At 41.4% G+C, this 12,078-nt stretch overlaps 1 protein-coding gene across 4 annotated transcripts in view; it reads left to right on the top strand.

Moving 5' to 3' along the window:
- EBF1 (EBF transcription factor 1) overlaps nt 1–2,837 on the top strand; it is a 394,775-nt gene extending 391,938 nt beyond the window's left edge. For all 4 annotated transcript variants that reach the window (XM_033853521.2, XM_033853519.2, XM_033853517.2 and 1 more), the window contains exon 16: nt 1,062–2,837. In XM_033853521.2, coding sequence (XP_033709412.1) covers nt 1,062–1,093 — 32 coding nt within the window. In that variant the 3' untranslated portion in view covers nt 1,094–2,837. The remainder of the gene's footprint in view (nt 1–1,061) is intronic.
- The last annotated feature ends 9,241 nt before the right edge of the window (nt 2,838–12,078 follow it).

Here is a 12,078-nt window from a genome sequence, read left to right as displayed (position 1 = left end):
AGCCCGGAGAAATTAAGCAGTTCGCACCGGTCACACAGCTAATTTAGCGGCAGAAGTTAAAAATAACAGCAGCCCACCTCTATTAACTAGGAGCTGATCCGGGCTAAGCACTTCGCACTGGTTGTTTCATTTAAATCTCCAACAACCCTAACAATATCACGGCCCTTGCAAATACCGATACGCTGCATTTCTAGCTGAGGAGGCAGAGAGGTGCAAGGAGACAAGCAACTAGCTTTGGGGGGGGGGGGACATACCCAGCAGGCAGAAAAGCCAGGGGTGGAACGCTGTCAGATTCCATGCTTTTCTAAATACAGCTGTGTGTGGGTTCCTAACACGGCTTTGCAAGAGTTTTGATTATCCCATACAGCCTTCCCTTTGCCTAGGATCTCTCTTTAGCTTCCCTAGGCTACAGTTTTCTAGGGACATGGTCAGACCATTCCAGAAACCCTGAGTGAAGCAGTGGCACAGAAGACATTCTGCGTCCGCATCCTCCAGTGAACAATGCCTTCTGGAGCCAGTATCCCCTTCTCCCAGGCCTGAGGACCTAAATGGAGTCACTCAGATCACTGCTCTGAGCCTCCGTCCTCATGCTCACACAGAGCACAGGCAGAGCCACGGGTTGTGGCAGAAACTACTGGCTGTTACAATGGACCAGTTTTTTATCGTATATTTTGGAAGCGAAGGGGAGGGGAAAAAAAAGAGTGACAAACTGAAAATTCTCACTATTTTGCAAGCGTTGGGCTGCAACTTTCCCAGCAGCATGCAAACTATGTGACTTTCCAGTTACGTTTTAAAATTGAAATCAGATTGGGAGGGACGCTTAGGATCTTCTTTTCTGTTAAAGACACATACACATGCTGACATACTATCATTCTTAATAAAGTACATGTATATTTTATAAGAAAAACTCCTTCCAGGGAAGATGAGAAAGCACATGTGTGGCTAATATTCAACCAACATAGTGGCGTGTGGGTGTTTTTTTCCATCTTTTTTTTTTTTTCCCCTCTTTCAGTGAGAAGTTTGGATGCAAAACCATTTACTCTTGTCTTCTCTTTTCACAGCGATATCTGGCATGATTGTTCCTCCCATGTGAAAGAATTGCCTTGAAGAATTTTATTAATGAAGAGGTTGGATTCTGCTACAGAAAGTAATCTGATACAAGTCCCAGAGTGGAACTTTTAACTCAGGCCTTTTTAAGAGGAATCACAATAACTGCAGATTTTTAAACAAACAATATCACCGACCTTGCAAATACTGAAATTGGAAGGGATCTGCTAATGCAGGGTGTTGGTTCCAGTTGTACCTCCCAAGTCCTTGGGGGGATATATTTATTCTGTGTTGATAAAAGCAAATCCTCTTTTTCTTTCTCTCTCTCTTTTTTTTTTTAAAGCTTAACTCGGCAATCATTTGTCTTTTATAAACCATAAAGCTGTATACAAGGGACACTATAAATAAGACTCCATGTTTTAATTTATGATGTTTTTAAAGCTGTGTAAAAGGAGAATGAAATGGTGATATTTACAAAAAAGTTTAAAAAGAAAAAAAGAAAAAAAAAAAGCTTGTATGGGACAGAATAGGAATGCCAGTTAGATTTTTTTAGAAAACTAAGGGTCGGCTTTTGCGCCTTAAAGCATATCAAGTGGTAGTTACTCGGACAGTGCATTTCCAATATCTAACTTAACATGCCACCCCTTAGCAGTGCAAGCTTATTTCTCTCTTTTGTATTGTTGTCTTAAGTAACTGTGTAAATAAATGCAGCCTGGAAAGTTAAAAAGTGATGTAAGTGATCACATTTTCCCCTTCTACTCAAAAATCCAGTGCCTCTAGACAGATCTTAAAACTGCATATTTAAACCTGACAGCACTCTCTCTCTCTTGCTTATGTCAACTTCTTCGGAAGCCGATGGCCTCTCGAGAGCTTGGTGGCACACGTGCTGTGTGAGAATCTCCTTTGAGACTTCATGGAACAGGGTCAGGCACAGAATTCCACATTATGCCCTCCAGTTATCAACCCCAAATCCCACTTACACTCCGCCATTTACATGGTTAAAGTTTACTCATCCTAAATGCTGACTTCATACCAATCCTTCAAAAGCTGACAAAAGCAACATGGCAGGTATTTCAGATTTCCCATCCGAGATAGCGCCTCTATCAGTCGACCCTTACCATTTGTAACATAGTAGATTGAAACCACAGGTTAAGTGCTTTGGAATTAAGAATAAAAGGAAACTGGGAGAAAGGAGAAGAAGGTTGAGATCTCCAAAACATGGTTTTCTGTTTGATGGGAATTTTTGCTCTCATTATCTGGGAAGTGTTCTTAAAAATAGGAATTAATAGCAAAGATGCAGCAAAGCTCTGAGGATGCATTTGCCTGATATTTTTTTCTTTGCTGTTGTGTTTTGTATGTAGTTATAAATACTGTAGATTTTTTGTGATTTTTTGCCAAAGTTGTTGTTCTATTTATACATTTTAATGTCTTAAGACAGTTTTTCAATATCACAAAAAAAGATTTTACTGCATATTTTGCAAAGAAAAAAAGCTCACTACCTTTAGCTTGCACATACTTGCAAAGTTAATTAAAAGGCTTTTTGTTTTAAAGGGGATTTTGTAAGATATCCGTATAAATAATGTATTTATCTTTGGAATTTGTACATTGCTTTCCCCTTCCTCCTTTTCCTCCAACTCCCAGTTTATTTTATTGTGTATGTTTGCTATGTGAAAAGTGCGTATTTGTTTGGCCACCTATAGTTATATTAGCTATTTCAATGTGATTTTTAAACATTTCATTTATAGTTATTTTTAGTATTGTTTTAAACCATGCTTCATTTTTTTAATTTTCACCCAAAAGCCATTGTCTATTTTTGTATTATTTGTAAGTTAAGAAGTTTTTTCCAATATATGGCAAAAAAATAGTAGCATATTATTCTTGTAGCATTTAGTTCTGTAGATTAAAAAAAATGTATCCTTTGCTTTGGAAGCTTACAGAAAAAAACCCTAATGCTGTTTTACTCTATTAATATGCATGGAACCTCTCCCTTTGGAGTGACGCATTTTGTGCATTAAATTCCGGGGAGAAACTTCATAGAAATCAATGAACATACTTTCTTTCCTAAGTCTGCTTGTATATTTCCTCTGTCTTTCACATAAATATAAACCAGCAGATTGGATGCCTTAACAATGCAAATCATATTCATTTCACTTGTACATTGTAACTGTGCACCAGAACTGTCAATCATCACTAACATTCTAAGAAAAAAGAAAAAGAAAAAAAAGAAAAAAAAAAAAACAAAGAAATCGAAAAGCACAAAAGAACTGTTTTGTTACCTTAAGACAATGTAACTTTTTCTAGTAGAGCAAGAAATTTACAACAATGCTGCAACTGTGCATGCCCCCGTATGGATTTTGCAATGGTTTTCACTAGACTGTCAGAGTGCGATTTTTATGGGTTGGGGAGGGTGGGGGAGGGGTGTTGCGGGAGGGAAGGGAGGGGAGCAAAGCTGATTTTTCTTGGTGAGAAATAATAATAATGATTAATAATAATAATAAAACTGGAAAATGTAAGCAAAGTGGACGCGTTGCTTCTCGGTACTCAGAAAGGTTGTCTGAATTCGTGTGCTAAGCGCTGGCCTGAAGATGTGTACAATTTAAAGCCGTATTTTGTCTGGTGAGCCCCTTAACTGTTTGTGAAGGACCCGGGTCAGCCTGTGAGGTGTCGGGCTCAGACCTTGACAACAAACGCCACCCACCGTCAGCCATGTGTAGTGGTTAGAAGTTTTCTTGAAAGTCCAAAGAGCCTTTAAAATGTGTATAATTTGTGTTTTGTTGCCTCTATTGATACGGATTAGATGAAAAGACGTTCTGGCCCTCTGACCCTCTCTCTTCTACACAGAACTTTTTACCAGTAAACGATGTTACCCTAAATACAGAATATGGCTTTAAGAAGAAAATGAAATAGCGAATTCAATTAAGATTTCAGTTGGGGGCGGGGGGTGGGGGGGTGGGGGGGTGGTGGAATACAGCTTCTGGATGACTGGATTGCAGAACATGCCCTGGCCTCACATTGTACTAGGATGCAGCTTAATGAAGTCATCTCTAAATCTAACCTTTCACCTTCTTATCAAACTTTTGGAATAGACACACACTGTACAGTTCAATTGTTAGAGAACCTAACTACTGTAGAGATTGTTATAATTTTTTTTTTTGCAAACATTCAAGCTGTAAAAACTTTTCAACTTTCACAATATTTAATTAAAGTTACTTCCTGTCTGTGATGGCAGCTCCTAGTTGTGTATTCATTTCTCTATTTCAGATGAGTCCGAGTCCAACATAATGTAAAAGGTCTGTGTTTGCAATTACTCAGGACAGTGCTGACACCCAGAGAAAAGCAGCAAGAGTAGTCTGGGGACACCCACTTTCCCTCTTTGTCAATCCTTGGGGATTTGCTAATCTGGGATGCAAATTGAACACACACAGCGTACTGCTGCCCTCTGCTGGCAGCAGCTGGACGCGCAGTGCCCATACTGGCCCAAGGAGAGGCCAAGAGCCCCAAAGATTACATTAGGCAAGCAATGAGATCCCCCGGAAGTGACTGAATTATGAATCCAGGATCTGGCAACTCTGGAAAGCCATCCTCCGTGCTGCAAGTCTGAACCAAGCTCTTCACATACATCTGCTAATTAATCCCAGCGAGACTTCTGGTCAATTAATTATGTGCCCTGGCTCATTGATGAGGAGGCATGTGTGAACACAGAAACTTCTATGATCTATAGTTTTAAATCCCATGTGGATATGACACTTTTCCTGTTGGATAAAACCAAATTTATCTGGTGTCGGGCTTCCCTGGTGGGGTGTCGGGCTTCCCTGGTGGCGCAGTGGTTGAGAGTCCGCCTGCCGACGCAGGGGACACGGGTTTGTGCCCCGGTCCGGGAGGATCCCACATGCCGCGGAGCGGCTGGGCCCGTGAGCCATGGCCGCTGAGCCTGCGCGTCCGGAGCCTGTGCTCTGCAACGGGAGAGGCCACAGCAGTGAGAGGCCCGCGTACCGCAAAAAAAAAAAAAAAAAAAAATTTATCTGGAGTCAAACATTCTACAAACACCCAATAGGTCCCTGCTCCTGTAAAACGATTTCACTTTAAGTTCCATCATCATCACAAGGCTTTCCAATTGCACATTCAATGCTTTCCCTACTTTTGCAATTACTGGACAGAATAAGGTTAATGATGCTTGTAAAATGCCTTGAAAACTCAGCAAATAGGCCATGGACCAACAGAAACTTGATGACCAGAGCTAATAGGTCGTCCTACAACCACCATCACGATCATTTGTAAGTGTGCATTGCTGATACACTTTTGCTCTGGATAGAGCCCAATCTGAGGTAATGAAAGACGGTAATGAATAAGTTAATAAGAAGAGAAGCTACTATCTTCTTCTTTAAAAGAAATCTATGTTGATTAGTTTGGTCATACAATATACATTTTTGGAATTCTGTATCAGGTGCAGGTCTCCGTATTAGATGCAGAAGATCAAAAAAAGAATGAACAAGAGGCCCCTGCCCTCAGGACACTCATAATCTCAGACAAGAGAAATCTATACTCAAAGCAGTTTAGAATGTTTAGGGCAAAACAGTCATGTCATAATGCTCCACAGAATAAAACAGATATCCACACGTCTACATACTGGTTTCTACTTTCCTTAAGGCCTATTTCCTGGAAGCATCCATTCATTCATGTAGACCTTGAGGGTTTATTGTACATCTGGCACCAGGTGAGGCCTGGTGGATTCTATAACAAGCGCTGCAACACCGATCCTCCCCTCACGGATCTTACAGTTGAGCGAGGCAAGGAGACATTAAGCCACTGTACAAGTCTAAACTAACAAACCGATGATGGCAATGAAGAAGAAGTCTAGAATGCTCTGAAAGTATATTACAGTGGGATCTGATTTAACCTGTAGGTTGGGGAAGGTTTCCAGAGAAAGTGACACCTAAGATGATATGTGAAGGATGAGGTAAGCAGGTGGGGTGGGCACCTTAAGCAGAGGGAATGAGGGCAGATGTAAGGAGCTGGGCTCTGGGCGTGCACATGGCCCACTCAGGAACAGGAAGACTGTGTCTGTAGAGTATGCGAATGTGCAGGATGGCACCGTGGAGCTTGGGAAGTTCAATTCAGAACACATACTGAGGACCTACTATGTGCTTGGCACTGCGCTAGATGCTAGGATGCACTAGACAAACCAGTCATAGGTCCAGCCTATAGGGCCTCAAGCATAGCTCATAAATTCAATGCACCGTATTTGTCCACAGGGACCATGCTGGTAAACCATGAAGTGGGTGAGCTGGGGTAAGAACAGACAAGGAACACCTCGCTTGCTCCAGGCACTTGTTCCCACATGGGAATGTGGCCCCAGTGACGCCCATCTTTCATTTTTCAAGAATGCCAGATATATTATTGAATTTTTTTTTTTTTTTGCTGTGAAATTCTCATTTTTTAAATGTTGTCATCTAATCCAAAAATGGTGCTTTCAAAACACTGCATTGGGCAAAAAAAGAAAGTGCACGAGCCTCTAAGAATGTCAGTTTGGGACTTCTGGCCAAAAGACAAGTTACTAAAGGAGATGTTTACCCAGCTTGACTTGAGGGTCCTACTGCTAAGTCCTAGAACTAGGTCAAGGAAGGCTGTAAAGAAGGGCCTGCCTGAGGGGTGCAAATAGACGCTCTCCAGGCAGGTAAGGGAAAGCAGGGCATAGAAGGCCATGCTCAATGCCTCTGGAGCTGGCTGTAGGAGAAAATCAACATTCAATTAATCAAAAGGAATAGTAATCTGGGGAAATGGAATATATAATTGTGAGAAAACTCTATATCCTACAGTAGCCATGTCAATGTTAAATATACAGATCACTTTTTTGAAAAATCTCCTTTTGCCTTGCCGAAACGCCCTCGTCAAAAAGTTCATTTTTAAATAGACGTCCAGAGAAGTAAACTCTTTCTGGCACACCATGCTCATGGCCATGCCTGTCCTAGCAGGCTCCAAATCACTCACGTTCTCAAGAACGTTGCTCCTGAATTATCCTCCTCTCCCTCCAACATCTCCATTTCTTCTTCCTCAATATTGCTATCTAATCAGTCCACACATATTATCTCATCTTAGGGAAAAAGAAAAAACTCCTTGACCTCACTTTGCTCTCAGTCTGCCCATCATCCTTCTGCTCCGTTTTATAGCAAGTCCTCTCTAAAGAGGTGTCTGTGTCTTTCTCTTCTTCTTCATCTCTATTCTCTTATTATCCATATTACAATAGATGTTTGCTGCAATGATGAGTAGTGGGGAGTCTTAAACACTGTAAACAAGGGATCGAACACATATTTTACAAGTATCCTTGTAGCTACCTAGAGAATGAATTGGAGAGAGGCAGAGGGGAAAGAGAGAAAAATTAGGAGGCCATTACCATGGGCAAGGCAAAAATGCATAGCTTGGACCATAAGAATGGAAAGAAGGAGAATAGATAGGATTAGATATATTTAGTATCGTGATTATAGTCAACAATACTGTATTGTATACTTCAAAGTTGCTAAGAGACTAGGTCTTAAATGTTCTCACCACAAAATGAAATAATTATGTGATGAGATGGAGGTGTTAGCTAGTGCTGTGGTGGCAATCATATTGCAATTAACATGGTGTATACCTTAAACTTATGCCATGGTAAACGTCAAGTACATCCACTAAAAAATATTTAGTGGATAGAACCACTAGGATTGGGTGACTGATGCAATGTGGGGATTGAAGGAGAGGAAAAAGTCAAGATAAAACTCAGTTTTCTGACTGAGGCAACCGCTATTAAAGAAATGGTCGATTTCTCTATTTGGGCTGTTTCCCTGCTATTGAGCTACAGAGCTTGACGGTGAAATCCCTTCCTACTGTTCCCTTTGCTTTCCTTCCCTCTTCCAAGTATGATCCTCTTCTCCAGAGGCTTCTATATTTACATTAGGAATGAAATTCAGTTTCCGGAACTGGAAATATTTTGCTACTTTTTTTTTTAACTCAAGCATCAAGCAGTTTTCTCTCTTCTCTCTGGAGAGTTATGCTACAGTGGGACTGATTTTTATCTACTTGGCATACTTTTTTCCCACTGATTGTAGAATTTCCACATTCTATATTAAGAAGGAACGTTCCGAGCCCTGGAATGAACCACAGGCCTGAGAGCTGACCTTCTGCAGGAAATATCTTGCACAGGGAATTATGCTATAAGGAGAATCCAGTACTCCACAAAAGAGTCAACAGAAAGGAGGGAGTCCCACGAAGTTGATTCATTCAATAACATAGATCTGGGTGGGATTCTGCCAGGAAAGTCACGGCCATAAAATGAGGGAGAGCAAGGAGAAATGAATTAGAACCAATAGCCATGCCTTCTCTCACACATTTGCCTATTCAATATATTCTTACCACGGACCTTCTCTGTGTCAAGCACTGTGCTAAGGGCTGGGGTTTGACTGTATGTTAAATAGACCCATTTCCTTCCCCCATTACTACCTAAGGAGGATTCTTTGATATGAATCGAAGAATCACAGGAACATCATTTCATACTGTGATAAATGCTGCTGTAACCCTAATATATCTGAGCAAGCATGTGGCTCTATCTCTGCACATATTCAAGCCTACTTCAACACCCACCTTTAATTAAAAAGAAATGGATTCCTTGTTCAAATCCCTTAAAGGCCAGTAAAAAGAACCTAAATGTAAAGTCCACAGCAATACCTACGAAAATTCTCTTTCTTCTACCATCCTTTTCCCTACTCCTCAACTTACTCAGAAGCTATTGTTCTCAATCCATCTGACAAAAGCCTATTCTGAGTTTGCATGATTTTTCTTTTTACCTCCTCACTTTCCCCATGTCTCTCAATGCATTATTTTCTTTCTCTCATTGCATTAAGACTTTCTTCCAGCAAGAAAATCTTTCTCCTTTAGCAGAGCTGGGGAAAGGGGAGATATTGGACTGGCCAAGCATGATTTCCTTTGGCAAGCTGGGAAGAGGGGAAAGTCCGTAAACACTTCCTTGTTAATAATGTTTGACGTGTTGTACTTTCAGGGGCAAGGATAGGGAGCCATGAGCACATAGAGCGAGAGTCACGGATGTGGTCCTGTTTGAGCGAAGACCTGAAGGAGCAGAAGTCAGCAGGGCCAAGCTGGGGGTGGCGCAGACAGCATCCCAGACACAAGCAGGCCCCCCGGAGGGCAGGGCTGGTGCCATTCGAGCCTTTCCTACAGAATGCTGCCCCTTCTCAGTTCACCTCCCTCCTCTGTCGTGTCCTTTTCTTCTGCCTTCCAACATGGTTTCCCTCCTCTCTGTCTATGCAACAGTCCTGATCAGCGTTCAGTTCACTGGTAGCTCTTCAAGCAGAGCCATTACCTTACTGATTCTGGTACACCTCTGGGGAGACCCTCTCCTTCTCTTTACCTTTACTCCTGCCTGCCCCATGGACTTATTGCATGGGATTCTAGGGATGTGGTGAAATTTTCTTTAATCCTTCAAAAGCAGCTGAAACCAGATGAAAGGTTAGGGGTCCCCAATATTGCTCTTTATAATTCAAAGGTAAACATCCCTACCCTACACTTCATGCCCTAGAAACCACCACAGCCCAAAGTGCTCAACTGGAAAGGCCAACCCTGAGCTCCCATTTCTTCCCACAAGCACCGTATACTGTGGCACAAGCTCATGTCCAGGAAAATCAAGGAGGTGGTATGAATGGCACCTGGCATTCCCTTGCTGGGGGCCTATTTTTACATGAGGTGATGTTCTATTAACTTTATGGAATATGTTTATTAAATTCTCATAAGGGTCATGAAACAGGGGTGTAATTGTCCTCAACTAAAACTGAATTACTCACCAACTTTGTATGAGGATGGAGGGTCCCTGCTGGACCTTGAAGGCCATCTATTTAAGACATATGGGCACAACAGTTACTCTTATCTATGGAATGAATTAACCCAATAATCAGCAGATATTGAAAATGACTCCAAAAAAAGAAGTCACTCAAATTTTCTAATCCTCAGCTTCTCATCTATAAAAAAGAACTGATAATAAGAGTATTTACCTTAAAAGGTATCTAAGAAGATAATGTTAAATAAGCCACATAATGAGTTATCATTCAGTGCCTGGAACGTATTAGCCAGTCTGTCAATGTTAGACATTGTGATTCCATTGTGTGTGTGTGTGTGTGTGTGTGTGTGTGTGTGTGTGTGTATGGATGGACAGATAGATAGATAGATCATAATATGTTTAACTGATTTCAGACTGATAGACATTAAGTTGTTTCCTATTTCTTGATATTATATGCAACACTATGATAGATATGCTTGATTTAAACAAAGTTCTTGCAAGTCCTTCCTACTGCTTAAAAGCTAACAGTATAGTATCCCTGGCATCCAAAGCGCCACCTCAAGAAAGGATTCCTCCTTTAACAAGAAAAAACTATCCCAACAGATCCCAAATCAAACCAGAAGATGATATGTGGCTGATGCGTGTCATAAGTACAAGAAAAACAAAGATCCCCCAAATCATTATACTTTGGTACCACAGTAGGTACCAGTGAGCTCCAGACAGGAAAGAAGAAGAGTCATTCTGAATACCATCATATGTCAAAGGAAGGGGACTCTGGGCAATAAATTTGCAGGGCAAGGACCTAGCACTGATGCTGAGGATGAGACAAGACAGAGGTTGAGATGGGTAACTCGGGGACACAAGGAAGAGAGTAAAGAAATATTTCTTGTATGTTGGCATCCGTAAGTCATTTCACGACGTGTGAACCTGCTAAGCCCTCTCATAGTTCAAAAAAGATAAGTGAAACAGGCTTAGGTGAAATTAGATGAAATTTAGACATGATTGACACAGTTATGGGATGGACTATTAGAAGCCTATCTGCCTCAGAACAAGAAATCTCTTGAAATCACTTATCCCTTCTTTGCTCTCTCACTCTAATATGTAAGGGCCTAGTATGTGCCAGTCATTATGCTAGGAAATAAGTGTAAGAGCAGTTGGACGTGGGCAATAATTCAGCACACAAAAAAGGAAATTAATAAGCAAACGTATAATTACATGTTGAGAAGAGCCCTGTGAGGGAAACTGGCCTGGATGCTGTCTGCCTGCTCATCTTACTGATGCTGGGCCTGGACATGTAACTTGCTGAGGTCCACGGAACATGAGCTGACATGATACAGGCAGAGGCCATAGATGTGATTGTGAATTCTGACTAGGTTCTTACACTCCAGAGATCTGCCAGGAGGAGAGCTTCCTCCAGAAAGCTGTTGAAATGTCAACCTGGATCCTGAAGTGTCTACACACAGCACAGACCAGAGGCCACTGACATCTCAGAGCTGAGCTGCACTGACCCTCAGCCTGAAGCAGAGTCACCCAGCCATGCTGACAATATCAGCTGCTCCTTAGATCTACTGCCCTGCAAATCTGCAAGGGTGAGACTTAAAATTTGCTGTGGTTGTAAACCCTTGAGCTTTGTAGTGATTTGTCATGTGACATTATTGTGGCAATAGCTGATTGACACTGAAATAGCAGCCTAGAAGTGGGTGCAGTTATAAGAAAAAACTGAAAAAAAAAATTAGTTTAAAACTCAGTGGCGGGTGGTGAGGAACCAATGGGAGGTTGGGAGAATCACGACCTGTGTTATACAACCGAGGAAACATTTAGTAAGAATTTAGTAAAACATGTAGTAAAGGGAGTCCCCGAGATAATCTAGACAGGAGACCGGGAGTGGAGTAAGGAGATTTGGAAACGAAATATTAAAAGCCTGAGCTGGCTGTAGGTAGCCACATTTGACAAGGTGCTACATGAAAGAGATGAGCTCAGAAAAAAATGGTCCAGTTTACAAACACAATTAAGAAAGAATGCAGAGAACTCAGAAAACTGGGCACATGCTGTGTTGGAAAACGATACTGTTTTTCATCTCTAGACTCTTCATCCAGTAAAATATCCTCTAAGTAAAATACAGCCTAAAGGGAAAGACCGAAACAGGGACATAGCCATTAAGATACAGCTCAGGAACATAGTCTAAACCAAGAATGTGGCCACCACAGTCT

This window comes from Tursiops truncatus, chromosome 3, assembly GCF_011762595.2.
Source record: "Tursiops truncatus isolate mTurTru1 chromosome 3, mTurTru1.mat.Y, whole genome shotgun sequence".
Taxonomy (NCBI): domain Eukaryota; kingdom Metazoa; phylum Chordata; class Mammalia; order Artiodactyla; family Delphinidae; genus Tursiops; species Tursiops truncatus.
The sequence above is the reverse complement of the archived record's forward strand: the minus strand, read 5'-3'. Positions and strand labels throughout refer to the sequence as shown.